Below are 26,073 nucleotides of genomic sequence, written 5' to 3'. Positions count from 1 at the left end.
CTCCCGGGTCCCCCAGGCTCGGCCGGTGGCACCGACGGAAAGGGCTGAGCCCCTCCAGCCGCGCCGGCCCCGGCCATGGCTGGGAAGCACTCGAGGGCTCCTGGCATCCTGGGGAGGGTGGCACGGGGCCCACAGGGCACGCAGCACACCCTTTGGCGTGTGCCAGGGGACGGTGGGCACCCACTGACCGTGGGGACACTGAGGGGTGCTGAGCACCGAAAGTTTCTTGGGGACAGTGAGGACACGGTGCAAGGGTGGTGGGGACGTCGTGGGGTGCAAGGATCGTGGGGGCACTACGGAGTGCTGGGAACAGCGAGGACAAGGTGCTGGGGACATCAGGGACAGCGAATAGTGCTGGAGACAGTGGAGACCCAGTGCCGGGGACAGTGGGGACCCCCTCCTGGGGACAGTGGGGACCCGGTCCTGGGGACAGTGGGGACGCTGAATGGTCCTGGGGACAGTGGAGATTAATGCTGAGAGCACTGGTGACAAAGTGCAAGGGTAGCGAGGACAGTGTGAGGACAGTGGGGACATGGTGCTGGGGACAGCAGGGACGCAACGGGGACACAGTGGGGACCCAAGGCAAGGACTACAAGGACAGCAGTCTGGAGCCGGAGTCCCCAGTTCGAGGGGCCCCAGTTCGAGGGGACCAGCTGGTGACACTGGAGAGGGGGACGCGGGACAGTTTTACACACACACACACACACACACACACACACACTCACCCCGCAGACTCGGGCACAGCCCGGCGGGCCCCCGGCCCGGTACGAGCAGGGTGCGGGCAGCAATGCCCCCCCGGGGGGTCCCGGGCAGGCGGGGGCAGGGGCGGGGGCGGGGAGGGGCGGGAGGGGGAGGGCTGGGGCCGGCAGGACCGGGCAGGACCGGGCAGGGCCGGCGGGGCTGCTCCGCTCCGCTACGCCGCGGCCATGCCGGGGCTGCCCCTCGCCCTGCTCCTACTGCTAGTGGCCCTCGGGGGGTCCCGGGCTGCGCCCCCCCGCAGCACCCCCAGACCCCGAGGGCTGCCGCCCCCCCCCCGCCCAGCCCGCCCGGCCCACGGCCACAGGGATGGGCACCGCCACCGGCCCCCCGCCAGGCACCGGGCTCCCCGCGAGGGGCGTCACAACGGCACCCCTTAAGGGCAGCCGGGCGACCCCCCCGAAAGGCACCCCGACCCCCCCGAGAGGCAGTGGACCATCCCCGAAGGGCATCACGACGGGACCCCCCAAAGGCACAGCGACGGGACCCCCCAAAGGCACTGAGCCAGCTCCCCCGAAAGGCATCACGACCCCCACGAAAGGCATCGGGGGCCCCACGAAGGGCACAGCGACGGCAACCCCCAAAGGCACCGGAGCAGCCCCCTTGAAAGGAATCACGACCTCCACGAAAGCCTTCGGGGCCCCCCCGAGCGGCACAGCGACAGGATTCCCCAAAGGCACCGGGACAGCTCCCCCCAAGGGCACCAGGAGCCCCCCGAAAGGCACCGGGGCCCCCCCGAAGGGCACAGCGACCGGCCCCCCCAAAGGCACCGGGACGACCCCCTCCCCGGTGAGCGAGACCCCGGCCAGCCCCGGCCCTTCCGAGCGCGGGGGGCCGCAGGAGGGGACCCCCGGGGGCAAAGGTAGGAGAAGGAGGAGGGGAAGGGGGGAGCGGAAATGAGCTGAGCTAGGGGGGAGGGTTGAGCACGCTCGTGTGCACAGCGGGGAGAGGGGTTTGTGCACAAGCTGGGGGGGTGCACAAGAGAGGGAGTGTGCAGGCAGGGGGTGTGCACAAGCGTGTGGTTGCACAACTCCGTGTGCACAAATGCGGGGGGCGAGGGGGGCAGCTCGGGGGTGTGTGCTTCGTGTGTGTGCACAACGGTGTGCAGGGTGTGAGTGCACGGCTGTGTGTGCACAGGGATGGGTGTGCACAAGCTGTGTGTGCACAAGTGTGTGTGTGCACAAGTGTGTGCATGTGGCAGTGCAGGGGGTGTGTGTGCACACGTGTGTGCATGTGGCAGTGCAGGGGGTGTGTGTGGGCACACGTGTGTGCATGTGGCAGTGCAGGGGGTGTGTGTGGGCACACCTCTGTGTATGTGTGAGGGCCTTGCACGCTGCAGGCCGTGCAGGGTGCCCCGCGGTGTCCCTGGGGTGCAGGGTGGGGGCACCAGGGCCAGCCCCGGGGGGCTGTAGGGTGACCCTGGTCCCCCCCGCCCCTGGCCGGGCATCCGTCCTGCCCCTCCAGCCCCGGCCGCCAGGAAGAAGCTGGTGCGGGTGAAGGTGGTGAGGAAGAAGGTGGTGAGGAAGAAGAAGCCGAAGGCTCCAGCCAAGGAGGCAGCTGCTCCGCAGGAGCCTGGTACCTACACACGGGGAGCGGGCATGGGGAGCGGGCAAGGGAAGCAGGCATGGGGAGAGGGCACGGGGAGCGACAGGGGCACACAGCTGTGCCCACATCCATGCCAGCAGGCACACACCTCCGTGCCAGGCACAAGCACTGGCACCAGTGCGGTGCTCAGCCCAGGGTGCACACCCACACGCCTTGGCATGTGCCCACACATAGGGCACTGCATGTGCCAGCACACGCCACGGCACGCATGTGGCCCCTGCATCGTCACCCACCCCCCCTGCACGTGCCACATACGTTTGGTCCCCATGCTGCCACACATGCCCTGCACAGTGCCACACGTGTGGCACACTGAGGGGGTTGTGTGCCGCGGGGCAGGGTTTGTGTGGCACACTGAGGGGGTTGTGTGCCCCGGGGCAGGGTTTGTGTGGCACACTGAGGGGGTTGTGTGCCCCGGGGCAGGGTTTGTGTGGCACACTGAGGGGGTTGTGTGCCCCGGGGCAGGGTTTGTGTGGCACACTGAGGGGTTTAAGTGCCACGAGGAGGGGTTTGTGTGACACGGGGCAGGGTTTCCATGCCACGGAACGGGGCAGGCACACATCCCACAGCATGGCACCTGTCAGGTGCCGCCCCTGCCCCACGCAGCAGGGCACAGGGTGGGTTGTCAGCCGTGCCCAGGGTTCTCTGAGCCAGCCTGGTGCCCCTGCTCTGTGTGTCCACAGGGTGCCCCCCGCTGGGGCTGGAGTCCTTGCGGGTGCTGGATTCCCAGCTGCGAGCCTCCAGCCACAAGCGCTACGGGCTGGGGGCGCACCGCGGCCGCCTCAACATCCAGGTAGGACGCATGGCATGTGCCTGGTGTGTGCCTGGCGTGTGCCTGGTGTGTGCCTGGCGTGTGCCTGGTGTGTGCCTGGCGTGTGCCTGGCACACATGTATCAGGAGGTCTCCAGTACAGGTGCCTTTCCCACTGTGGCCAGTGGCAGCACCAGCTCCGCCTCCGTGTTGTGCCAGTGCTGTGCCAGAGCTGCGGGGCACGGCAGGGCTGGGGGTACGTGGGCAGTGGGCGCCCCGAGCCCCCCTCCCATCCCATCTGCCCTCCCCCACCCCACAGTCAGGGCTCTACGATGGAGACTTCTACGACGGGGGCTGGTGCGCAGGGCGGGAGGACAGGCAGCAGTGGCTGGAGGTGGATGCCCGCCGCCTCACCAACTTCACTGGCATCATCACCCAGGGGCTCAACTCCATCTGGACGTAAGGCGCCAGGCCGGGGGCGGGTGGCGGTGAGGAGGGGGCGGGACAGGAGCGGCAGCCTGCCGACCCTCTCCCCCTGCAGGTACGACTGGGTGACGTCCTACAAGGTCCAGGTCAGCAACGACTCGCACACCTGGCACCCGTGCCGCAACGGCACCCAGGAGGCGGTAGGTGCCCACGGGGGGCAGCCCTGGGTGGGGTGGTGGGGGCGGGGACCCCCCTGGCACCCCCTAGCCTAGCTGGTTTCCCAGGCAGGCTGTGGGGGGTTAATCACAGCAGAGAGGGCATGCGGGGTTAATCGCGCCAGGGAGATAATTGTGCCAGGGTTAACCATGCCAGGGGGTTGATCGTGCCAGGGTTAACCATGCTGGGGAGCTGACTGTGCCAGGGGGAACTGTGCCAGAGGAGTTAACCACATCAGGGTTAACTGTTCCAGGGGGATTAACCTTGCCAGTGGGTTAACCGTGCTGAGGGGTTAACTGTGCCAGAAGGGTAGCTGTGCCAGAGTTAGCTGTGCCAGCTGGCACTGGGCTGGGCCCCAGCTCTGTTGCCTTTGGCATCCCCCAGCTGTATCCTCCGGTGCTTCTCCCCACCCCCGGGCACCAGGCACAAAGGCCACTTGTCCCCAGCTGCCACCCTGTCGCCTGCCAGACCCCCCCCAGTGCTGATGAGTGTGATGTGGGCACACACGGGGCTGTGTGGCACTGCTGGCACTGCTGGCTGTGCCCAGAGGTGGACACAGCAGCCTGGTGCTCAGGAGCACACATGAGCACTGCCCATGCAGGCTCACACAGAGGGGCTGTGAGCAGCCTGGCATGGGCACACGTGTGTGCAAGGAGGTGTGAGAGGGGGGCACTGCCAGAGCTGGGCACACTCGAGGTCTCTGTGCCAGGATGGGTTTTGGGGGTCCCTATAGCAGTCTGCATTTGGGGTTTGATGTCCCTGTGCTGGGAGAAGCTTTGGGGTTCTGTGTGCCAGGTCTGTGCCAGGAGTGGATTTGGGATCCCTGTGCCAGGGCTGTGCTTTTGGGGCCTCTGTGCTGGGCGTGGCTCTGGGTCACAGTGCCAGGATGGTGCCAGGATGGTGCCAGGGCGGGTTTGGGGGTCCCTGTGACAGGGTGGGTTCGGGATCTCTGTGCTGGAGCAGGGGCAGATCGGGGGTCTCTGTGACAGAGCTGTGCCTTGGGGGGGTTTGGGGGTCCCTGTGCCAGAGGTGGGTCTGAGGGTCCCTGTGCTAGGGGTGGGTTTGGTAGGTTTGAGGCCCTTGTGCCAGGCCCGTGCCAGCAATGGGTTTGGGGATCCCTGTGCTCATTCCTGGGGACTCCCCCTCTGTGGGTGCTGGGGTGGCAGGTTTGGGGCACAGAGCAGCTCTGCCCCCCCAGCCCTGTGCCTGCTCCTCAGGAGGGGCTGCAGCGGGGTCAGGACTCGCTGCAACCCTTTGGGCCCCAGCAGGCAGCTCTGCTGCAGCCACTGTCCCTGCAGCCCCCTGCCTGGGTGCCCCCCGGCACAGGGACCCACAGGGGCTCCCTCCACGTCCCCCTGCCAGGTGTTCCCTGGGAACAAGGACCCCGAGACGCCGGTGCTCAACCTGCTGCCCGTGCCGGTGGTGGCACGTTACCTGCGCATCAACCCCCAGAGCTGGTTCCCCAACGGCACCGTCTGCCTGCGGGCAGAGGTCCTGGGCTGCCCCGTGCCAGGTGCGTGCCTGCTGCCCACCATCCCCCACCCCAACCCGGGAGTGCCCAGGATGGGCACGTTCTGTCCCCAGGCTGGGGCCTGACTCTGTCCCCTCTGTGCCCTGGCTCCTGGCAGACCCCAACAACATCTACGCCTGGCACAGCCAGCCCGTGCCCACGGACAAGCTGGACTTCCGCCATCACAACTACAAGGAGATGAGAAAGGTGCCCCCCACCCTGCAGCCCTGGCACGGGGCAGGATGCTCTCTGTGCCCCTCAGGGCACCTAAGCATCAGGCAGGGGGGGGTCTTTCCAACCCTGGGGACACCCTGGCGTGGGGCAGAGGGTCACTGCACCCCTAGGACAGCTTGGCATGGGGCAGGTGGTCTCTGGACCCCTGGAGGGCACCTTGGGATGGGACAAAGAGTCTCTACGACCTGCCTGGATGCCAGTGTGGGGCAAGGGGTCTCTGCACCTGTGGGGTTAGCCAACTGTGGGGCAGGAGGGGTTCTACACCCCTCGGGTCACACCAGCATGGAGCAGGGGGAGGTCTCCATGACCTTGGGGTGCTCCTAGAGCCTGGCACAGAGCTCTGTGCCCTCCCTTGGCAGCTGATGAAGCGGGTGAACGAGGAGTGCCCTGACATCACCCGCATCTACAGCATCGGCAAGAGCTACCTGGGCCTCAAGATGTACGTCATGGAGATCTCCGACAACCCTGGGCAGCACGAAGTGGGTACGTGCCAGCCTGGGGCAGGATGGCAACGTGCTGCCCGAGGACACCCAGCCTGGGGCAGGGTTGGGTGGCTGGGGATGCCCAGCCGGTGCAGGGTGGGGACAGGGCAGCCGGGGACAGGGCAGCCGGGGATGCCCAGCCGGTGCAGGGTGGGGACAGGGCGGCCGGGGATGCCCAGCCGGTGCAGGGTGGGGACAGGGTAGCTGGGGATGCCCAGCCGGTGCAGGGTGGGGACAGGGCGGCCGGGGATGCCCAGCCGGTGCAGGGTGGGGACAGGGCGGCCGGGGATGCCCAGCCGGTGCAGGGTGGGGACAGGGCGGCCGGGGATGCCCAGCCGGTGCAGGGTGGGGACAGGGCAGCCGGGGATGCCCAGCCGGTGCAGGGTGGGGTGTGTAGGGCCAGTCACCGCTCCCGGCAGGCGAGCCCGAGTTCCGGTACGTGGCCGGGATGCACGGCAACGAGGTGCTGGGCCGGGAGCTGCTGCTCAACCTGATGGAGTACCTGTGCCGGGAGTTCCGCCTGGGCAACCCCCGCGTGGTGCAGCTGGTCACGGAGACACGCATCCACCTCCTGCCCTCCATGAACCCCGACGGCTACGAGACCGCCTACAAGCTGGTAGGCTTGGGGGACCTGGGGCCGCGGAGCTGAGCCCCCACCCGCCCTGGGGCCGCCCCGGGGCCGGTCCCCAGTGACCCGGTGCCCCGGCAGGGCTCGGAGCTGTCAGGCTGGGCCATGGGCCGCTGGACCTACGAGGGCATCGACCTCAACCACAACTTCGCCGACCTCAACACAGCCCTGTGGGACGCCGAGGACAACGACCTGGTGCCCCACGAGTTCCCCAACCACTACATCCCCATCCCCGAGTACTACACCTTTGCCAACGCCACGGTGAGCCAGACCCATGGGCAGGCTGAGACCTACCCCTCCTTTGGGCATCCCCCCTGTGCCAATCCTGCACCAGGCCGTCCCTGGCCACCCCGCCCCCCGCCTTGTGAGTGTCTCTAGCCACCCTGTCCTCACCTTGCACAAGCTTTGGCATCCCCCAGCTACCCTGTCCCCATCCTGGGTGCCCCTGGCCACGTTGTCCCCATCCTGCATCAATCTGGACACCCTTGGACCCCCATCCCTGGGGATGGACCCACATGTGTTTGACTGAGGACCCCGAGGAGAGGGTGACAGGAGCTGCCACGGTGCCATCTGACACGAGGTTCCCCCAGGTGGCCCCTGAGACGCGGGCAGTGATCGACTGGATGCAGCGCTACCCCTTCGTGCTGAGTGCCAACCTGCACGGCGGGGAGCTGGTGGTCACCTACCCCTTCGACATGACCAGGACCTACTGGAAGGCACAGGAGCTGACCCCCACGGCTGACGACGGCGTGTTCCGCTGGCTGGCCACCGTCTATGCCACCTCCAACCTGGCCATGGCCAGCGAGGAGCGGCGCCTCTGCCACTACGACGACTTCATGCGCTTCGGCAACATCATCAACGGAGCCAACTGGCACACGGTGCCCGGCAGTGAGTGGGGGGCTTAGCACAGAGGGTGGGGGTCAGCCGAGGATGCTCCCATGACACCCACTCCGTCTTCCTCAGGCATGAATGACTTCAGCTACCTGCACACCAACTGCTTTGAGATCACAGTGGAGCTCTCCTGTGACAAGTTCCCACACGTGTCCGAACTGCCAGCCGAGTGGGAGAACAACCGAGAGTCACTGCTGCTCTACATGGAGCAGGTCAGGGACAGGGACACCCCCCTGGGTGGCACCGTGCTCCTGGGTGGAAGGGGGACACGCTCTGGGGGGGTGTAGGCATGGAGAGCTCAGAATTTGGGTAGGGGCTGAATGGAGAATGCAGGGGTCCCCAGATGCTCCCAAAGCTCCATGTGTCTGTGGGCACCTCCATGGGCACAGAGCATGGGCTGGGTGTGCAAGGCACGTGTGTGACCTGCAGCACGTGTGCCCCATGTGGAATGGGGAGTGCTCCTGTGCCCAGGGCCTGCATGTGCCCAGGGTGTGTCCCCCCTTTGCCCAGGACATGTGCCCCTGTATGTGCCCTGACGTCAGCTCCGGCTGCGGTTGCAGGTACACCGCGGGATCAAGGGGGTGGTTCGGGACAGTGACACAGGGCAGGGCATCGCCAACGCTGTTATCTCTGTGGATGGCATCAACCATGACGTCCGGACCGGTACAGTGGGATCAGGATGGGATTTGGGAATGGGAACGTGAAGGGTCTGGGGAGGGGATTGGAGAAGGGATGGAGATGGAGATGGGGATGGGAATGGGAATGAGGAGATGAGGTTGAGAATGGGGATTGGGAATTGGACCAGAGATGGCAGTAGGGTGGGGAGGGGATGGGAATGGAAATAGGATGAGAATGGGGATGGACAGGAATGAGATTGAGAAAGGGCATGGGGATGAGGATGGGTTGAGGGTGGGAATGGCGATAGGGACAGGGATGAGGAGGAAGACAAAGACAAGGAACAGGGATGAGGATGGGGCAGCACAGATGCCTCCCGGGGCACTTGACCACAGCCCTGCTGTTTCAGCCTTTGATGGAGACTACTGGCGGCTGCTGAACCCTGGCGAGTATGAAGTAACAGCGCGGGCCGAGGGCTACGAGGCTGCCACTCGGCCGTGCCACGTCTCCTACGAGAATGTGCCCACCCAGTGCAGCTTCCGCCTGGCCCGGGTACGGCGGCAGCGGACACGGGGGCGGCTGCCGGGGGATACCCCTGTGCCTCCCGACCTGCTGCTGCGGCTGCGGCGGCAACGCCTGCAACGGCTGCGAGCCCATCGCCGTGCACCGTGACCAGGGTGCTGCCCCAGGGCCGCAGGCTCGGCGTCCGGGGCCAGAGGCTGCAGCCCGTGCCAGCGGCGGGGCCGGAAAGGCGCGGGGGGCCATGGGGGACCGTAACTGGAGCGGGTGCTCCCGGTGTCACTGCTGTGCGGGATACCACCCAGTAAAGTTGGCTGTGCTGCCCCTCTGCCTGTGGATGCCGAACCCTGCCCCACGTCCCAGCCCCGTGGGTCGGTGGGGACGGGACAACGCTGGATCCTGCCCCGTGTCCCAGCAAGGCCCGGCCCCCCGCCGCTCATTGGCTGATCGGCACTCAGACTCTGCCCACCTGCACTGACCCCGCCCCAGCCGCTCTAAACCATGTGATCATATGTCCCGCCCACTGCCGTCATCGAGTCGCCCCGCGTCTGCGGCCCTCACCGGGCGCCTATTCGTTCGTGACAGCGGGAGGGGCGTACCCCGGCAGGAGAGGCGGCCAATGGGCAGCGAGTTCTGTCTGCGTCAGGCGGGCGCTCGCGGCGGTGCAGCTGCGGATGGAGGGTGCGGAGGGAGGGGGCGGGGCCATGGTGGGGGGCGCGGGGGGCAATGGGGACCCGGGGGGGGCTACCGGGAGCAGTGGGGGCACTGGGGAGTGCTGGGAGCAATGTGAGTCCTGGGGGGTGCTGGGAGCACTGGGGGCACTGGGGGTGTCCGAGAGGTGCTGCGAGCACGGGGGCATAGGGCAGGGGTCTAAGGGCGTGATGGGAGCAATGGGGACTCTGGGAGCACTGGGGAGAAAACTGGGGTGGCATTGGAAGTGTGGGAGCACTCGGGGAGGTCCAGGCTGAGCGAGTCTGGGAAGTGCTAGGAGCATGGGGACGTAGGGGAGGGTGTGGGAGGTGCTGGGAGCGATGGGAGCACTGGGCGGGGTCTGTGGGATGCTGGGGGTAGGGGGTGCACTGGGTGAGTCTGGGGTGGGAAATCCAGGGGGTGCTGGAAGCAGGGTGGCAGTGGGAGTGGGTTCCAAGTTGGGGAGACTGTTGAGTGCTGGGACCATGGATACCTAGAGAGGGAGGCTGGAGAGTGCTGTGAGGATCCTCATGGGGGGACAAGGGACCCATGGAGCACACGGTGTGGGGGGCAGAACTTGTGGGGAGGGGTGCGGGGTCTCTCCTGGGGGTGGTGGGGAAGAGTCTCTTGAAGGATGGAGTGGGGCAGGACAGCCATGTGGGGTGCAAGCAGTCTGAGGGTGGGGTGGGGGAATCCGTGGAGCTGGGCGCAGGCAGCACCTTCTGCCCCTGTGTGCCATGGGTGAGTTAGGGTTCTGAACACCCTGCCGTGCCATCCTATCCCAGCACCATGGTGGAGTACCGGATTCGCCCGTACCGAGAGGAGGACTACGACGCAGTGCGCGAGGTCTTTGCGGCCAGCATGAGCGAGTACGCGCCCGTCCTGTGCCAGCACGTCCTGCGGCAGCCCTGGGTGCTGCTGCTGCTGGGCTGCACCTTCTGCCTGCTGCTGGCCAGCGCCCGCTCCCTCCTGCTGCCCATCTTGGCCGTCACCCTGCTGCTGGCGCTGGCCCGGCACCTCCTGGGTTACGCCTGGAGCACCTACATCGAGCGCTGCCTCGCCGACGACCTGCGCGACATCGCCGCTTCCTACGCCGAGAGCGCCGGTGCCCGCTTCTGGGTGGCAGAGGTGGACGAGAGAGTGGTGGGCACGGTGGGCGCACGGCCGGCTGACACTGAGGGCGAGCTGGCCCTGAAGAGGATGGCGGTGCGGAAGGGTTACCGAGGCTCGGGCATCGCCACGGCCTTGGGGCGCACCGTGCTGGCTTTCGCCCGGCAGAGCGGGTGCCAGGCGGTGGTGCTCAACACGCTGATGGTGCAGCACGAGGCCCGTGCCCTCTACGAGCGGCTGGGCTTCTGCTGGCATCGCCGCTACGTCTTGCCAACCATCTACGGCCACTTGGCCAACTGCACCATCACTGTCTACCGCTACGACCTGTCCAGTGCTCCCTGAGCCCTGCTGCAGCGCCAGGGCTGGGCGTCGTGCCCAGGCACTGCCATGGCCAGGCGCATGCCCTACAAGGGGCGTGGAGGTGCTGGGGGATGGCGGGCATCGTGCCCAGGCACCTGCATGGCCAGGCGTGTCCCCCTGGCCACACTTGAGCTATGCTGCTGGCTGCTGCTCTTCACTGGGCTTACCAGACTTGACTTTGCCAAGTGGGCTCTACTTCTCAGGAAGTGTCCTGCACACTGGCACAGGTGTGGCATGGGGGGTAGGGACCCTCATGCCACATGCAGTGGGGTCTGCAGGGCTCCAAGGGCCCCTATGCCATGGGGATGTGTGGGTGCTGTGCTGCTTCCCACCAAGCCTTCCTTGGGCTGGGAGAGGTTTCCAGGGAGAGGCTGTGCCCCGCCTGGCCTTGGCACCTCCCTGTTCCCTGGGGGAAACAGCTGCTCAAAGGAGACTCCCCCCCCAGGCTGTGTGCCCCACCTAGGTGCCTGCAGGTCAGGTATTGCCCCTGTGTGGGGTGGAGAAATAAAGGACTGGCTGCAGCAGTGGGCTGGGTTCTTCTTCCTGCACTGCCACAGGGCACCAGGAGTGCCACTCCATTCGGGTGATGGGGGTCTGGCACCACACAGACCATCGTGGCATCCCCATGGGAAGGGTTCAGAGGCTGTCACCGTTGTGGGGCTCTGGAGCAGGATCTTGCTTCATCCCATCACTTGTGCCAGTGTGCACCCCTGGGCAGGGCATGGTTGCCATCCAAGTGCCCTGGAGCTTGGACACCTGCCCTTGGGGAGCTGCCTGTCCCCAGGGAGCTCTTTGTGCCCCCACCTTGTGCCTTGGTGGCCTTTGCTCGGGGGATAGGTGACTTAGCCACAACGAGCCTGGCAGGGAGCCTGCGGCTGGGTCCAGGCAAAATCCCCTGCGGGGCTGAGCTGGGTGAGCGCCATAGGGAGGGGGGCTAGGGACTACAGCAGCGCTTTTAAGCTCTGAGCAAGGGGTTAAACGCACTCAGCCCCTTCCTCCCTATTGATACTTCCCCCTCGCGGGGGTCAAGCGCCAGGGCATCTGGGGTTTGGAAATCGATGATCCTGGAGGCCCCTTCCAGCCCTAACAATTCCACGATCCTGTAATCTCCTTCCTTTGGCAGCGATGAGGGTCGCGATAAGCAGCGAGGGAGGGGCTTCGCCACTCCCCATGCCCACGCTGAAGCCTGTGCCCCCCGCCACACCCCCTCCCCTCCGCGGGATTTACCCACCCAACCGCAGCGTGACCCCAAACCCCGCCCGGGACGGCTTTGTGACCGCGTCCCGGTACCGGCGTGGGCGGCACTTCCCGCTCGGCGCCTGCGCTCGCTGCGTCCCCGGAGCCGCCGTCAGCCCGGGTAAGGGCCAAGCTGGGGGGGTACAACCGTCGGAACCACCCCTTCCTAAATCCAGACAAGACCCCCCCTCCCCCCCCTTCCCCCTCCCCCCAGAGGGTTGCAGAGGATGGCTGGAACCGAGCCGGCGTCTTTGGGCAGCAGCTTGGGCACAGGCCGGGGATGGGGGGACACAAAGCCCCCCCCCCCAAGCCCCGCACTGTGCTGGGGGCATTGCGGGGCCCCTAGGGTCTGGCGAGGGACACCCAACATCCCCCCTCAGCCACCCCCCGATCTGCTTGGAGCCGCAGTGTCTGATAGCAGCAGGTGGCGGGGGGCGGACTCGGGGATGGACAGGGAGTCTGCCCGGGGGGGGGACTGGGAGTCTCCAATGGAAGGGGGCGCAGGGACCCCAGGGTGAGAGAGAAGCTCTCCCTTAGCCCCCGGGAATGAGGTCAGTGCAGACCCCCGCGGGGTTTTTGGCAGCTCAGGATCCCCAACCCCTTCCCCGAGGGCTCGGGGTCCCTCTGCCCAGGAGGGGCTTAGCCCCCGCTCCGTGAGCCCACGGCATGTGCTGAGCAGCCCCCGCAGGGGTTCTGTGCCCCTCATCTCCCCTGCCCCTCCTGTGTACCTTTGCCCTGCTCCTCCAGTGGTACCGCAGGGCAAAGGATAAGTGCCCAGGCAGCTGCCTGCTTCTGCCCGTGCCACCAGTGTGTCGGGGGGCCTGGGATTGTTCAGGGGAGGGGGCAGGCACCCCTAGATCTTCCCGGTTTTCCCTTCATCACCCCCAGACCCTGCTCCCCTCTCCTGGGTGTCCCAGCCTGAACCTGTTCCCTGCAGCCTGAGTGAGGTGAAACTTGGAGGTCCCATCCAGTGGCACCTGGGGCCACTTTGCCTCCACCTTCGTGGGGACCCCCTGGGGGGAAATGAGGAAAACTGGGGTGAGATGATCATGCTTGGAGGCATGGAAGAAATTCTTCCCCATGAGGGTGGTGAGAGACTGGCACAGGTTGCCCAGGGAGGTGGTGGAAGCCTCAGCCCTGGAGGTTTTAAAGGCCAGGCTGGATGTGGCTGTGAGCAGCCTGCTGTGGTGTGAGGTGTCCCTGCCCATGGCAGGGGGGTTGGAACTGGAGCCTTGAGGTCCCTTCCAACTCTGACAGCTCTGTGTTTCTGTGGGATTTATGGAGTACTTGAAGGGGATCCCAAGGGGAAAGAGAGATGTGGGAGATGGACTGGGGGTGGGGAGTCAGGGCAGGACCCCCATGGTGGGACGAGGTGCACCCTGTCAACAGGGCTTTGGTGAGAAGGGGGAGCTGGTGTGGCTGCGCGGTGCTCGGGCAGTGATTCCTGGGGACTGGGGATGCTTCGGGGGTCCTCCACCCAAGGCGGGCACTGCCCTGACACCCCTGTGCCACGCAGGTGCCGGTAGCCCATGGCGTCCTACCGCATCCGGCAGTACCAGGAGCAGGACTACGATGCGGTGCGGAGCCTCTTCGCCCGCGGCATCCTGGAGCACGCCCCGGCCGGCTACCGCCGCTTCCTGCGCTCGGCCTGGGCACAGCTGGGGCTGCTCATCCTCTTCATCGGGGCGCGGGCGGCCGCCGGCTGCTGGCTGCTGGGGCTGGGCGCCGTGGCGGTGGCGCTGGTGGCCTGCTGGGTCCAGATCCGCTCCTTCAGCACGACCTACGTGCAGCAGGCGCTGAGCACCGACCTCCTCGACATCTCCGGCAGCTACCTGCGGGCACCCGACTCCTGCTTCTGGGTGGCGGAGGCCAAGGGGACCGTGGTGGGCATGGTGGCTGTCACCACGCCCGAGGATCCGGCGCAGAGAGGGGCGGCCCTGGAGCTGAAGCGAATGTCGGTCAGCAAGGACTACCGCGGGCAGGGCATCTCCAAAGCGCTGTGCGGCGAGGTGCTGCGCTTCGCCCGGGCACGCGGCTTCAGGGCCGTGGTGCTCTCCACCTCCATGGTGCAGGTGGCTGCCCAGCAGCTCTATGAGGGGCAGGGCTTCAAGAAGGTAGGAGCCACCAGCCCCTCGCTCTTTGCTGCCATCGCCAGCTTCCAGATCTACCATTACCGCTACGACCTGCCCGGCAGCGCCGCAGCCCCGCCACACTAGGCGCTGCCCTGGCACCCCAACCCTGGCACGTGGGGTGTGGCCACAGCATCTCTGACCCTGGCTCTGGTGTGTGAAGTGCTGCCACAGCACGCCCTGACCCCAGCCTTGGTATGTGAGGTACCGCCATGGCACCCATCATTCCAGTCCTGGCATATGGGGCACTGCCATGGCACATCTGAACCCCACCCTGGCACGTGATGCACTGTTGAGGCACTCCTGACACTGGCCCTGGCATGTGGAGCCCTGCTGTGGCACTCCTGACACCGGCACAGGAGGCACAGCAGCATCATCCTTGTCTGTGGCACTCCTGACTCCAGCCCTGGCAACACCAAGCACCATTGCCATCTCCAACCATGGCACACGAGGCACCACTGCAGCGCTCTGACCCCAGGATGCGGTTCCCTGCGGTGGCACACGCGTGGGGCGGGGGGGTGGGGGGGGTGCCAATGGCTGTGCCCAGCCAGGCCGCTGGGTCCCTTCCTCGTTTTCTAGCAGTAATTAATAAAGTGAGACCTGTGTGAAACCACGTGGGCCCTGTCTGTGGGCACAGGTGTGCCCACCTGTGTGCTGGCTGCGCGTGGGCACGTGGCTCTGTGCGTGCACGTGCTGGCACACGTGTGTGCGCGCACACGTGTCAGGGTGTGCCCATGTGCCAGCCTCCCGACACAGGACCCCCCGGGCGTCCCAGTGCAGTCCCTTGGGGACAGGGAACAGCCTGGGGGACACAAGCACCCTGGGTGACCAGGGCAGGAGGACTCCGGTGCTGGGCACAGAGGGTGCTGGGGTGAGGTTGTGGTTGGAGGGATGGTGATGGAGGGTGCTAGGGGATAGGTGGCACCATGGGGACTGGGCACCCCGCGGGACAAGAGGACCCTCCAGGTGCCAGTGGGCATTATGCAGGGGTGATGCCCGGGGACACCTCAGGGACAGGGGCAGCCCGGGTGCCCAGGACAGCAATGTGGTTGTGCTGAGGACAGAGGGAGACCAGGGACCCTCGGCGAGGAGGTCACCCGGGAACGGCGGCAGGCACAGCCCGGAGCCAGCCCCGGGGCCTGGAAGAGAGCGGCCGTGCCCTCACGCAAGATGGCGACGGCGACAGACCCGCTGTGCCCTCACTCAAGATGGCGGCGGCCCGGTATCCCCTTGCGCCACCCCGTGCCCTCACTTAAAATGGCGGCGACCAGGCCGGCGTCGCGTAGCCGCGGGGTGGGCGGAAGTGCTGGGAGCAGCCGCGGCACCGGCGGCGCTCGGTGCCGTCCCCTCGGCTCCCGTCACCATGGACTGCTACACGGCAAACTGGAACCCCCTGGGCGAGGAGGCCTTCTACCGGTAAGGGGCGGCGGGAAGGGCGGGGGCACCGGGCCTGGCACCGGTACTGGCACCTCCCCGTCCCTGGGGCCGTGCAGGGGGTCCCGGGACTGCTCGGGAGGTCTCGGGGCAGGCTGTGGGCCTTGGGGCTGGCCAAGAGGTGTCCCAGGGCAGGCCGTGGGCTTTGAGGCTGGCTGGGGGCTGTGCGGCTGCTGGGGCCGGTTGGGGGTTAGGTGCTGACCCTAGGACCCCCACTTCTTGGTCTGCCTCTTGTCCATCATCCATCCGTGCATCTTCCGTGCATCGCCCACCTGCCCCTCCGCCGCCTGCAGGAAGTTCGAGCTGTACACCATGGAGTGGAGCCTGAAGGAGGACCTGCGGGACTGCCTGGTGGCAGCTGCCCCGTACGGGGGACCCATAGGTAGGGATGGGCCCTGTCCCCCTGGGAACACGTGGCAGGGGTCGTCCTGCGCCCCCCGCGTTGCCCGCAGCGGGAGCGCGGCTCAGGCTGTCCCCTGCCACCCGCAGCTCTGCTGAAGAACAGCTCCCGCAAGGAGAAGTCCCCCGGCGCCCGCCCGCTGCTGGAGATCTACTCCGCTTCAGGTCTTCTCCTGGCCAGCATGCCGGTGAGCTGCCCTGGGGTGGCTGCCCCCTCCTTTGAGCTGCACCTCCCTGGAGGTCTGTGGTGTGCCAGGGAGCTTGGGACAGTCCCAGCTGCCTCTCAAGGAGCGCTGGAGCTCCCTGCCCCTCGCAGCGATGAGCCTGCGGGCAGGGCTGGGCGGCTGCGGAAGGCCTTGCTGGTGGCACCAAGGGCTGGGGCTTGGTGATCTGAAAGGTCTTTTCGGAGCAGAAGGATTCTGTGACTCTGTGTCTCTTGCTCACAGTGGAAGAGTGGCCAGCTGGTGCAGCTGGGCTGGACAGCCAGCGAGGACCTGCTGTGCATCCAGGAGGATGGCACAGTCCTCATCTACAACCTCTTCTGCGAGTTCAAGCGCCACTTCAGCATGGGCAACGTGAGTGGGGTAGCGCAGGGAGCTCCAGAGCTGCCCTGCCGTGGGTTTATGTGGTGGAGAACTATCTCCCATAGCAATTCCCAGCCCCTTGGGGCCTCTGGGGAGTGAGCTGGCAACCGCCTTGGTGGACCCCGGAGCCGGAATCATCCTGTGTCAGTGGAGGAGCAGGGCCTGCCCGAGCTGGGACACCTCCCAGCAGTGCAGCACAGGGCTGGGCTGGCTGCTGGTGGGACCCAGCCCCTCCCCTTGTGTCACAGGAGGTGCTGCAGAACCACGTGCTGGAGGCCAAGGTGTTCCACACGGAGTACGGCACCGGCGTGGCCATCCTCACGGGGGCGCTGCGCTTCTCCCTGGCCACCAACATCGACGACCTGAAGCTGCGCAGAATGCCTGAGGTTCCCGGTGCGTCCTCCTGCCCCCCTGCCCCCCTGCCCCAGCTCTGGCTGGGCACAAGGGCCTGACACTGGTGCCTGGCAGGTTTGCAGAAGCCCCCCTCGTGCTGGGCCGTGCTGTCCCAGGACAGAGTCACCATCGTCCTGCTGGCGGTGGGGCAGGACCTCTACCTCCTGGACAACACCTCCTGCTCCGTGGTGGTGAGTGAGCTGGCTGTGGGCAGCAGGGCAGCCCCTTACACTCACTGGGGCATCCTTCCTGTGTCCCCTTCTGTCCCATGGAATTGTTCTCCAGCCTCCAGGCCTTGCTGGCATGTCTTTCCCCTGCCCAGCACTGTCCCATGGGATGCCCTTCAGCCTCCAGGCCTTGCTGGCAGGTCCTTCCCCTGCCCAGCACTGTCCCATGGGATGTTCTCCAGCACTCACTGCAGGCCTTTCCTCCTGCCATGCCACAGGCAGATGTGTACACCAGGGACATCTGGTCCCATCCTGGCTGTGGGTGAGGGTTGAGCAGCCACAGGGTGGGAAGTAACCAATCCTCAGCCCCTTGTGCAGTGGCAGTGCTGGTGTGTGGCATGTCCCATGTCCCCAGGTGTGACTTTCAGACCTCTTCCCTGCTCCAGACCCCCCCTGGCATGAGCCCTTCCGCCGGTGCCTACCTGCAGATGGCTGTGTCCTTCAACTACCGCTGCCTGGCCCTCTTCACTGACACTGGCTACATCTGGATGGGGCTGGCCACACTGAAGGTGAGTGTCCTCTGTGCCTGCCTGGGGCAGGGCATTAGGCCTTAGCCCACTCCTCCTCTCCTCAGCTTACAGCACCAGGGGATGTCCATGCAGGTCTCCTGGGGTCCCCATGGACTCCAGGTCACCTTCACTGCTGTCCACAGGCACTTCTGTCTTCAAAAGACACCCTTGGGCTTGGTGCTCCCATGGGAGCCACTCACAGCATCCACCCCTGCTTCTGGTGCTGCCTGCTCTGGGCTGTGCTGCTCATCCCTTGGCAGCTCCTCGTGGCACGTTGCCCTGGTGGCCACTGCCCCCCTGACCCTTCTCTCTTCCACTGCAGGAGAAGCTCTGTGAGTTCAACAGCAGCATCCGAGCCCCTCCCAAGCAGATGGTTTGGTGAGTGAGTCCCTGGGCTGCTGATGGAGCCTGGCACTGGCTGAGGGGGCTCAGGGCTGCTCATGGATCTTGGAGCTGGCTGGGAGGGTGCTGGGGCTGGGCCTTGAGGCCGGCTGGAGGGGGTCCCAAGTTTGGTCATGGCTCCTGGGGCTGGCTGAGAGATCTCAGGGCTGGTCATGGGCCTTGGGGCTCGTTGGAAGGCTCCCAGGGCAAGTCTTGGGTCTGGCTGAGAGGGTCCTTGGGCAGTCATGGGTCTGGCTGAGAGGGTCCTTGGGCAGTCATGGGTCTGGCTGAGAGGGTCCTTGGGCAGTCATGGGTCTTCAGGTCCCCACCAGAACCCTCAGGCCCCCCTGTGCCCACCAGCACTCCTCTGGTACCCTGAGGCTTTGCTGGGATCTCCCTGGCCTCGTGGCCACTCTGCTGCCTCCCTGGGACAATCAGGTCCCTCTGAGGTGCCCAGTGCAGGCGTGGGGAGGCCGCAGTGGGGCCGGGGCTAAGGCAGGGCCCCCCGGCAGGTGCATGCGGCCCCGGAGCCGGCAGCGCGCGGTGGTGGTGGCCTGGGACCGGCAGCTGATGGTGGCAGGGAACTCCAAGGAGTGCATCCAGTATCCTTTGGGGAAGAGGGACCACTGCCAGTTCTGAAGGCCAGCCCAAACTGCAGACCTCCTTGGGGCACTGCCAGCTCTGTCACAGACACTGGTGTCCCTGCAGCGACCCCCCGGGCTGGTCGCATCGTCCCCAAATCCCGGCGTGCTGGGAGCCCTGCCCCTGCTGAGCTCCAGTCCCACTCCCCTGCTGCTTCTCCCCAAAGTGCTGATCCCACTCCCTGCTGCCCCTGCACGGTGAGCAGGCCCAGGCTCGTGGGCTCAGGGCTGGGGGGGCGGTGTGTGGCCCGCTGGGGCCGGGCTGCCCCCGCAGCCGCTCTCGTCGCGAGCCCTTAGCAGGGAGCTCAGGTTTGTGCTGGACGAGGACTCCTACCTGGTGCCCGAGCTGGACGGCGTCCGGCTGCTGTCCCGCAGCTCCCACGAGTTCCTGCACGAGATCCCAGGTGAGCTGGGTGCAGGCTGGTGAGCTGGGTGCAGGCTGGTGAGGCTGGGTGGCACCCCTCAGTGCCAGGACAGGCAGGTCTCTCCTGCCCGGCTCCCTGCCCGGGCTGTGGCCCAGGACACCGCTCTGCTTCGGGGCAGGGGCTGCCCAGCCTGCCCAGCCCCTTCTGGAGGCTCAGGAGGTGGTGAGAGCTCTGCAGCCCAGCTCTGAGCCCCACCAGCCATCCACTGCCAGGCTCCAAACCCAGTTTCTCCCTTGGCACTGGGCTTTGTGTGTTTTCCCAGCATGATGCCAGTGCTGGTCCCCTGTCCTGCCAGCTTCCAGTCCTGAGCCAGGGCTGTCCCTGCTTTGTCTCTTGGGCCCTTGGATTGGTGTTGGGTGGGGTCATAAGGAAGAACATCCCTGAGCTGTACATCAACAAAGGCTCTGCCCAGCTCCTCACCCAGGGCTCTCCTGTGCTCCTGAGCTGCAGGCAGGGTTGGTGGGGAGCAGGTTGGGTGCCCCTCAGCTGGGGCAGCCTTTCATCTGTGCTTTTTTCCCCCCCATCCCTGCAGAGGCCAGCCAGGAGATCTTCAAGATCGCCTCGATGGCCCCAGGAGCACTTCTGCTGGAGGCACAGAAGGAGTATGAGGTAGGTCCTGCTGTCCCCATGGCAGCTGGCATGGCTCTGATGCTAGCATTATCCCTTGGTGATGGGGACAGGGAGAGCCTTTCTGACAGTAAAGATGGGGACAAGCTGTTGTGACAGGACAAGGGGAGATGGTTTGAAACTAAGGATGATCCTTGAGGTCTTTTCCTACCTTGTTGATTCTATGCTTCTAAGAGGGAGATGCAGACTGGGGAGAGGGAAGGCATTCTGTGCTGGTGGTGACCCCGGCCCAGCTTGCCCACAGAGGTGGTGGGTGCCCCATTCCTGGAACCATTCCAGGCCAGGCTGGATGGGGCTCTGAGCACCCTGCTCTGCCTGACCTCACTGCAGGGAGGCTGACCTGGATGACCTTGAAAGGTCCCTTCCAACCCAAGCAGTCTGTGACCTTCTGACTCTGATCCCAGAGGTCCCTGCCGGGGCTGAGCTGCTGGGGCACAAGCTCCCTTGGCTGCCAGTCCCAGAGGTGCTGGTGGGTGCTGGGGGCTGCCAGGCCTCACCCTTGGGGCCCTGTTATGCTGCAGAAGGAGAGCCAGAAGGCAGATGAGTACCTGCGGGAGATCAAGGACCAGAAGCTGCTGCCCGAGGCCGTGAGCCAGTGCATCGAGGCGGCCGGCTACGAGCACGAGCCGGACACGCAGAAGTCCCTGCTGAGGGTGAGCCTGGGGCTGGAGGCCTCTCCCCCTGCCCGGCTCAGGGTCGCTCTGTGGCTTGGCACAGCCCCTGCACCCCTCCCCTCTTCCTGCAGGCGGCTTCCTTTGGGAAGTGCTTCATCGACAAGTTCCCCCCCGAGGGCTTCGTGCGCATGTGCCAGGACCTGCGGGTGCTCAACGCCGTCCGCGACTACCAGATCGGCATCCCTCTCACCTTCACCCAGTATCCTCCCCGGGCTGGGGGCAGGCTCTGGCCCAGGCAGGACCGGTGCTCTCTGGCTTCCTGGCCCTGCTGGAGCGGCCACCTCTCACACAGGGTGGAGACAGCTACTGACACCGCAGGGTTTGGGCATCAGCTGGGCCAAGGCTCTATGGCAAGATTCTAGTTGAGACCTCTACACTCATCACACCCTGGAGTGTGTCCAGAGAGGGGCAAGGAAGCTGAAGAGTCTTGAGCACAAGGCTTGTGAGGAGCAGCTGAGGGAACCTGGGGTTGTTCAGCCTGGAGAAAAGGAAGCTGAGGGGACACCTGGTTTCCTGAAAGGAGTTTGGATCCAGGTGGAGGTTGGTGCCTTTCCCCAAGGCACAAGATGTAGGACAAGAGGGAATGGCCTCAAGTTGTGCCAGGGGAGGTTTAGGCTGGACATGAGGAGCAATTTCTTCCCCTTGAGGATTGTGAAGGCCTGGCCCAGGCTGCCCAGGGCAGTGGTGGAGTCTCCATCCCTGGAGAGTGTTTCAAAGCTGTGTAGCTGTGGTGCTGAGGGCCATGGGTTAGTGGTGCCCTGGCAGTGCTGGGCTGATGGCTGGACTCCACCTTCAAGGTCTTCTCCAACCTAAATGATTCCATGAGCATGCCCTGCAGAGCTGGGCTGCGGCGCTGGTAGAGCCAAGCTGACCCTATGGGACTGAGCTGGCAGTGCCAGGCAGGGATGCTGCTGGAGGGGGGCTGGTGCCCAGCACGCATTGCTTGCACTCCATGGGGTTTTGTGGCCCAAGATGTCCCTTGACTGTGCCCACAGATACAAGAGGCTCACCATTGAGGTCCTGCTGGACAGGTCAGTGTCTGCACCAGCACAGCCTGGACCCAGCACCCAGCCACACCGCAGTCCCCATTCCCATCTCCCCATGGCTTTGGCCGGGGGCTGAGAGGCTCTGAGCCCCCTGCGAGGTTTGGCCACGCTGCCCAGCTCCTCAGGGCTGTGCCACTGAGCCCCCCCCGTGCCCCCCAGGCTGGTGCTGCGGCGACTCTACCCTCTGGCCATCCGCATCTGCGAGTACCTGCGGCTCTCGGAGGTGCAGGGCGTCAGCCGCATCCTGGCGCACTGGGCCTGCTACAAGGTGAGGAGGCGGCTCGGGGGGCTCTGCCCCCCCAGGGCCACGCAGACACCTCTCCTCTCCTGCCCTTGCAGGTGCAGCAGAAGGACAAGACCGATGAGGAGGTGGCTCATGCCATCAACCAGAAGCTGGGCGACACGCCGGGCATCTCCTACTCGGAGATCGCTGCCCGCGCCTACGACTGCGGCCGGACGGAGCTGGCCATCAAGGTCTCCCGGCTGGGGCTGGGGCTGGGGCTTGTCTGGTGGGATGGCTGAAGTGGGTCACACTGCATTGACACCTCCTTGCCACCTGCAGCTGCTGGAGTATGAGCCCCGCTCCGGGGAGCAGGTCCCCCTGCTGCTGAAGATGAAGCGGAGCAAGCTGGCCCTCAGCAAAGCCATCGAGAGCGGCGACACAGACCTGGGTAAGGGCCAGGGCTGGGCAGCAGGGCACGGGGCAGGGCTGAGGGCTCTTGTTCATAGCTTTGTCTTATGGGGGGAGAGGGGTGGGAACTGCTGGAGACCTGTGGGGTGTTACTTGCCCCTCAGCGTGGGGCTGGAGGTCTCCTTGCTCCCCTCGCAGTGCTGCCTCCCAGGACTGGTTTGGTTTCACTGGGACAGCAGCTCTGCTTGCAGTAAAACCTTCTCACTCTCTGCAACTCCCTGAGAGGAGGTTGGAGTGAGGTTGAGGTTGATCTCTTCTCACAGTGAACAAGTGACAGGACAAGAGGAAATGGTCTCAAGGCCCTGACAACCCTACAGGAACGGCTTGGGAGGGACAGGCTTGTGGCACCCAGCAGGGCTTTGCCAGCCCAGTTGCCCCAGGGGAGGTTTAGGTTGGACATGAGACACAATTTCTTCGTGGGAAGGGTTGTCAGGCTGCCCAGGGCAGTGGTGGAGTCCCCATCCCTGGAGGGGTTTCAGAGCTGTGGAGATGTGGTGCTGAGGGCCATGGTGACCTGGCAGTGCTGGGTTTAGGGTTGGACTCCAAGATCCTCAAGGTCCTTTCCCACCCAAACAATTCTGTCCCTTCCTGGCTCCTCCCTGCTCTTGCTGACCACCTCTGGCCCAGTGTACACCGTGGTGCTCCACCTGAAGTACGAGCTCAACCGTGGCTCCTTCTTCATGACCCTGCAGAACCAGCCGGTGGCCCTCAGCCTGTACCGCCAGGTAGGTGCTGCTGCTGTGGCCTGAGGGCTGCAGCTGCTCAGCCCCAGGGGCCCTGACCCCCTCCTCCCACCCCCACCCCAGTTCTGCAAGCACCAGGAGCGGGAGACGCTGAAGGACCTCTACAACCAGGACGACAACCACCAGGAGCTCGGCAACTTCCACGTCCACTCCAGCTACTCGGAGAAGGTCGGTGCCTGGCAGCAGGAGGGGCAGGGAGGAAGGGGTGGTGCCTCTGGGCCTGCTCCTCCTCACCCAGCAGAGCCAAGGCAGGGGGGAGGCACTGCTGTTGGGGAATACCACAGCCAGTATCTGCCTCTGCCCATGCAGAGCCACATGTTCACACCCAGAGGGGGTTCCCACTCTCACCGTGCTCAGGGTGGTCGTAGGATGTGGGGTCTGGGCTCCCCATTCCATATCCCAGGGCCCACAGACTGATACCCAACCTAAATGACTCCAAGGCCTTTAAGATCATCAAGTCCTCACCCCAGCACTGCCAGGGCACCACTGAACCGTGGCCCTCAGCACCACATCCACACAGCTTTGAAACCCCTCCAGGGATGGGGACTCCACCACTGCCCTGGGCAGCCTGGGGCAGCCCTTGACAGTTCTCAAGGGGAATAAATTGCTCCTCATGTCCAGCCTGAGGTCTCTCCTCAGCCTCCTTTTCTCCAGGCTGAACACCCCCTGGTCCCTCAGCTGCTCCTCGCAAGATTTGTGCCCTAGACCCTTCAGCAGCTTCCCTGTCGTTCTGTGTGCATGCTGCTGCACCCCACTGTCCTTCTTGGAGTGAAGGGCCCAAAACTGAGCACACAGTTGTCACCATTGTCCCCTGGGGGCTCTGTGCTACCAGACACCCAACCCCCTCTGTGGATCCTGGGAGGTCAGGATCCCACCAGGGCCAAGCAGCTCCCAGCCTTCTGCTGATTCCTGGTTATCAAGCAAGGCATCACAGAGCTGGAGCTTCCCCTTGGCAGTGCCTTGGCACCAGACAGGCCTCCTGCCCCACTCTGGGGGCTCTGTGGGTGCTGCCCCCTCCCCCCTAGTGGCATTCATGCTGGCAGGGGTGACAGGGCTGTGCTCTGTCCCCAGCGCATCGAGGGGCGAGTCGGAGCTCTGCAGAACGCCCTGGACGAGTACTACAAAGCCAAGAACGAGTTTGCTGCCAAGGTGAGTGCAGCTGGGGCTGGGGAGCTGCTGGGGGCATCACTGGTGGCTGCAGGGCTGTGGCTGGGCCACCTCAGCTCAATGTGACACCTCGGGCCCCCCTGCCTCGCTCTGCTGCGTAGCTGCTGCCATCGTTTTCCTGGGAGGGGACCCCGGGGGCAGAGCTGGGAGGGGCCTCGAGGCTGGTGCTTTGCTCCCCAGGCCACGGAGGATCAGATCAAGCTCCTGCGGCTCCAGCGCCACCTCCAGGAGGACTTTGACAAGCCCTACCTTGACCTCTCCCTGCATGACACTGTCTCCAACCTCATCCTGGATGGCCACCACAAGCGAGCTGAGCAGCTCTACCGCGAATTCAAGATCCCTGACAAGAGGTCGGTCCCCAGCGGGGCTGGGGCTGGAGGCCTGCGGGGTCCTGGCGCCTGCAGGAGCCAGCTTGACCTTTCTCCCCAGGTACTGGTGGCTGAAGATCAATGCTTTGGCCACCCGTGGTGACTGGGAGGAGATGGAGAAGTTCTCCAAGAGCAGGAAGTCGCCCATTGGGTACCTGGTAAGAGCTTTCCCTGCTGGAGAGGGTGCCCGGGGGAGCTGTGGGGCTGAGCCATGCCGTGGGGCAGCAGGAGGGCACTGCAGGGAGTAGCCTGAACAGGCTGGCATGGGGTAAGGGCTGAGGCTGGGGGTCCCAGCAGCCACAGCCCCCCCACACCCTGCCACCTGGTTCTGTGCTCTCCAGCCCTTCGTGGAGATCTCGGTGAAGCACCACAACCGCTACGAGGCCAAGAAGTACGCTCCCCGCGTCACCCCCGAGCAGCGTGTCAAGGCCTTCGTCCTGGCGGGGTACGGCAGGGGCCTGGGGGGCAGCTGCTCCTGGGGCTGTGAGGGAGCTGGGGATGGAGCAAACTCCGGGGAGGGGGTGGTTCCAGGGCACTCAGTGGGGGCCCAGGGGGAGCTAGGAGTGGATGAGACCTCCCACGAGACAGCGGGTGGGGACAGCCTCATCCTTGTTCTCTGCAGGCACCGAGGGCTGGGGGGGAGCCTGCCCTTGCTGGGGCTGGGGGCGGGGGGAGCTTGCCCTTGCTGGAGCTCTGGGCGAGGGGAGCCTGCCCTTGCTGGGGCTGGGGGCGGGGGGAGCCTGCCCTTGCTGGGGCTGGTGGGGGGGGAGCTTGCCCTTGCTGGGGCTGGTGGGGGGGGGAGCCTGCCCTTGCTGGAGCTGGGGGCGGGGGGGGAGCCTGCCCTTGCTGGGGCTGGGGGCGGGGGGAGCTTGCCCTTGCTGGAGCTGGGGGAGTGTCCTGTTCTCTCCCCGCACCCTCCCCAGCTGCCTGGCTCTGCTGCAGGGACCTGGACCAGGCAGCTGAGGCAGCCATCGAGCACAAGAACGAGACAGAGATGAACTTTGTCCTGTCCAAGTGCAGCCCTGGCACCGATGCTGCTGTGGCTGAGAAGCTGAACCGGGCCCGTGCCCAGCTCCTCAAGAAGTGAGCTCCGTTTCTGGGGGCCCATGCCTTGGCCCCCTGACCACCGTTCACTCCAGGGGCATCTCCAGCTCCTCGTTGTGCTCTTGGGACTCTGCACCCCCTACACCTCCCCCTTGCTGAGGGGTGTCGGTGCCTGGGCACAAGGGGGGCAGAGGAGTGTCCATGTCCTGCACCAGGGCTGGCATCACACTGCCCAAGGCCGAGGTGGCTATGAACTACAGCCCTGGGACCCCCCACCTGCCCCACTGTGGTGCAGGGGTGACCCCCACTTTGTCCCTTCTTGTTCAATAAAGAGAAGAGCTCGCTGGCCTGACTGCCCCTGGGAAACGCATGACGTCCCGTGGCACCCCCGGACTGGGGCTGTAGGGGGGTCTTGGGGGCCAGGATTAGGGGAGGGAGGGAGGGGGCTGTAGGGCAGTCGGGGAGAGGGTGGGGGGGGTACCAGGGACCGGGAGCAGGCTCTAGGTGGGAGCTTTGGAGTCGGAGCACTGGATGTGCACCCAAGATGCTACGGCGGGGGTGGGCTT

The 26,073-nt window shown here is 65.6% G+C and overlaps 4 protein-coding genes across 6 annotated transcripts; all 4 read left to right on the top strand.

Annotated features, from left to right (window-relative positions):
- The first annotated feature begins 874 nt into the window (after nucleotides 1-874).
- Nucleotides 875-8,953, top strand: CPXM1 (carboxypeptidase X, M14 family member 1). The gene is given in 15 exon segments (XM_068149378.1): nucleotides 875-1,022; nucleotides 1,024-1,618; nucleotides 2,221-2,331; nucleotides 3,042-3,151; nucleotides 3,428-3,567; nucleotides 3,650-3,734; nucleotides 5,113-5,263; nucleotides 5,379-5,467; nucleotides 5,854-5,977; nucleotides 6,396-6,592; nucleotides 6,686-6,865; nucleotides 7,195-7,492; nucleotides 7,568-7,707; nucleotides 8,056-8,158; nucleotides 8,520-8,953. Coding segments are annotated over 15 exon segments (2,682 nt in total). The 5' UTR covers nucleotides 875-926; the 3' UTR covers nucleotides 8,783-8,953.
- Nucleotides 8,954-9,039: 86 nt separating this feature from the next.
- Nucleotides 9,040-11,313, top strand: LOC137446604 (probable N-acetyltransferase camello). 2 transcript variants are annotated; one of them, XM_068149381.1, is made up of 2 exons: nucleotides 9,040-9,310; nucleotides 10,105-11,313. In XM_068149381.1, the coding sequence occupies exons 1-2, from the start codon at nucleotides 9,141-9,143 to the stop codon at nucleotides 10,769-10,771; spliced, it is 837 nt and encodes a 278-aa protein (XP_068005482.1). In that variant the 5' UTR covers nucleotides 9,040-9,140; the 3' UTR covers nucleotides 10,772-11,313. The 2 variants fall into 2 exon arrangements, with proteins under 2 accessions (XP_068005482.1, XP_068005483.1); XM_068149382.1 differs by lacking the exon at nucleotides 9,040-9,310 and adding an exon at nucleotides 9,731-9,880.
- Nucleotides 11,314-12,064: 751 nt separating this feature from the next.
- On the top strand, nucleotides 12,065-14,764 carry LOC137446738 (putative N-acetyltransferase 8B). Of its 2 annotated transcripts, none has more exons than XM_068149693.1 (2): nucleotides 12,065-12,146; nucleotides 13,542-14,764. In XM_068149693.1, exon 2 carries the CDS (start codon nucleotides 13,555-13,557, stop codon nucleotides 14,239-14,241), a length of 687 nt encoding a protein of 228 aa, XP_068005794.1. In that variant the 5' UTR covers nucleotides 12,065-12,146; nucleotides 13,542-13,554; the 3' UTR covers nucleotides 14,242-14,764. The 2 variants fall into 2 exon arrangements, with proteins under 2 accessions (XP_068005794.1, XP_068005795.1); XM_068149694.1 differs by lacking the exon at nucleotides 12,065-12,146 and adding an exon at nucleotides 12,494-12,576.
- A 710-nt stretch (nucleotides 14,765-15,474) lies between these two features.
- On the top strand, nucleotides 15,475-25,873 carry VPS16 (VPS16 core subunit of CORVET and HOPS complexes). Its single transcript, XM_068149375.1, has 24 exons — nucleotides 15,475-15,570; nucleotides 15,882-15,970; nucleotides 16,078-16,175; nucleotides 16,434-16,562; nucleotides 16,820-16,964; nucleotides 17,040-17,155; nucleotides 17,578-17,700; nucleotides 18,023-18,078; nucleotides 18,594-18,683; nucleotides 19,032-19,126; nucleotides 19,680-19,756; nucleotides 20,296-20,427; nucleotides 20,520-20,647; nucleotides 21,444-21,479; nucleotides 21,654-21,762; nucleotides 21,834-21,968; nucleotides 22,057-22,165; nucleotides 22,813-22,910; nucleotides 22,992-23,096; nucleotides 24,000-24,077; nucleotides 24,276-24,445; nucleotides 24,525-24,621; nucleotides 24,805-24,908; nucleotides 25,406-25,873. Exons 1-24 carry the CDS (start codon nucleotides 15,518-15,520, stop codon nucleotides 25,548-25,550), a joined length of 2,517 nt encoding a protein of 838 aa, XP_068005476.1. The 5' UTR covers nucleotides 15,475-15,517; the 3' UTR covers nucleotides 25,551-25,873.
- Nucleotides 25,874-26,073: the final 200 nt, after the last annotated feature.

Source organism: Melanerpes formicivorus, unplaced genomic scaffold (assembly GCF_026170545.1).
Source record: "Melanerpes formicivorus ecotype bairdi unplaced genomic scaffold, bMelFor1.0.p_v2 SCAF_18, whole genome shotgun sequence".
NCBI lineage: Eukaryota > Metazoa > Chordata > Aves > Piciformes > Picidae > Melanerpes > Melanerpes formicivorus.
This window is presented reverse-complemented; position numbering and strand designations above follow the sequence as displayed.

What these genes read in the sequence shown, in the direction of transcription:
- LOC137446604 (XM_068149381.1), top strand. Translation starts at nt 9,141, where the DNA reads ATGTCCCGCCCACTGCCGTCATCGAGTCGCCCCGCGTCTGCGGCCCTC. An exon ending in GGTGCAGCTGCGGATGGAGG is followed by an intron (nt 9,311 to 10,104) that starts GTGCGGAGGGAG and finishes ATCCTATCCCAG; the next exon opens with CACCATGGTGGAGTACCGGA.
- LOC137446738 (XM_068149693.1), top strand. Translation starts at nt 13,555, where the DNA reads ATGGCGTCCTACCGCATCCGGCAGTACCAGGAGCAGGACTACGATGCG.
- VPS16 (XM_068149375.1), top strand. Translation starts at nt 15,518, where the DNA reads ATGGACTGCTACACGGCAAACTGGAACCCCCTGGGCGAGGAGGCCTTC. An exon ending in GTTCCTGCACGAGATCCCAG is followed by an intron (nt 19,127 to 19,679) that starts GTGAGCTGGGTG and finishes CCATCCCTGCAG; the next exon opens with AGGCCAGCCAGGAGATCTTC. An exon ending in GAGCGGCGACACAGACCTGG is followed by an intron (nt 22,166 to 22,812) that starts GTAAGGGCCAGG and finishes CCTCTGGCCCAG; the next exon opens with TGTACACCGTGGTGCTCCAC.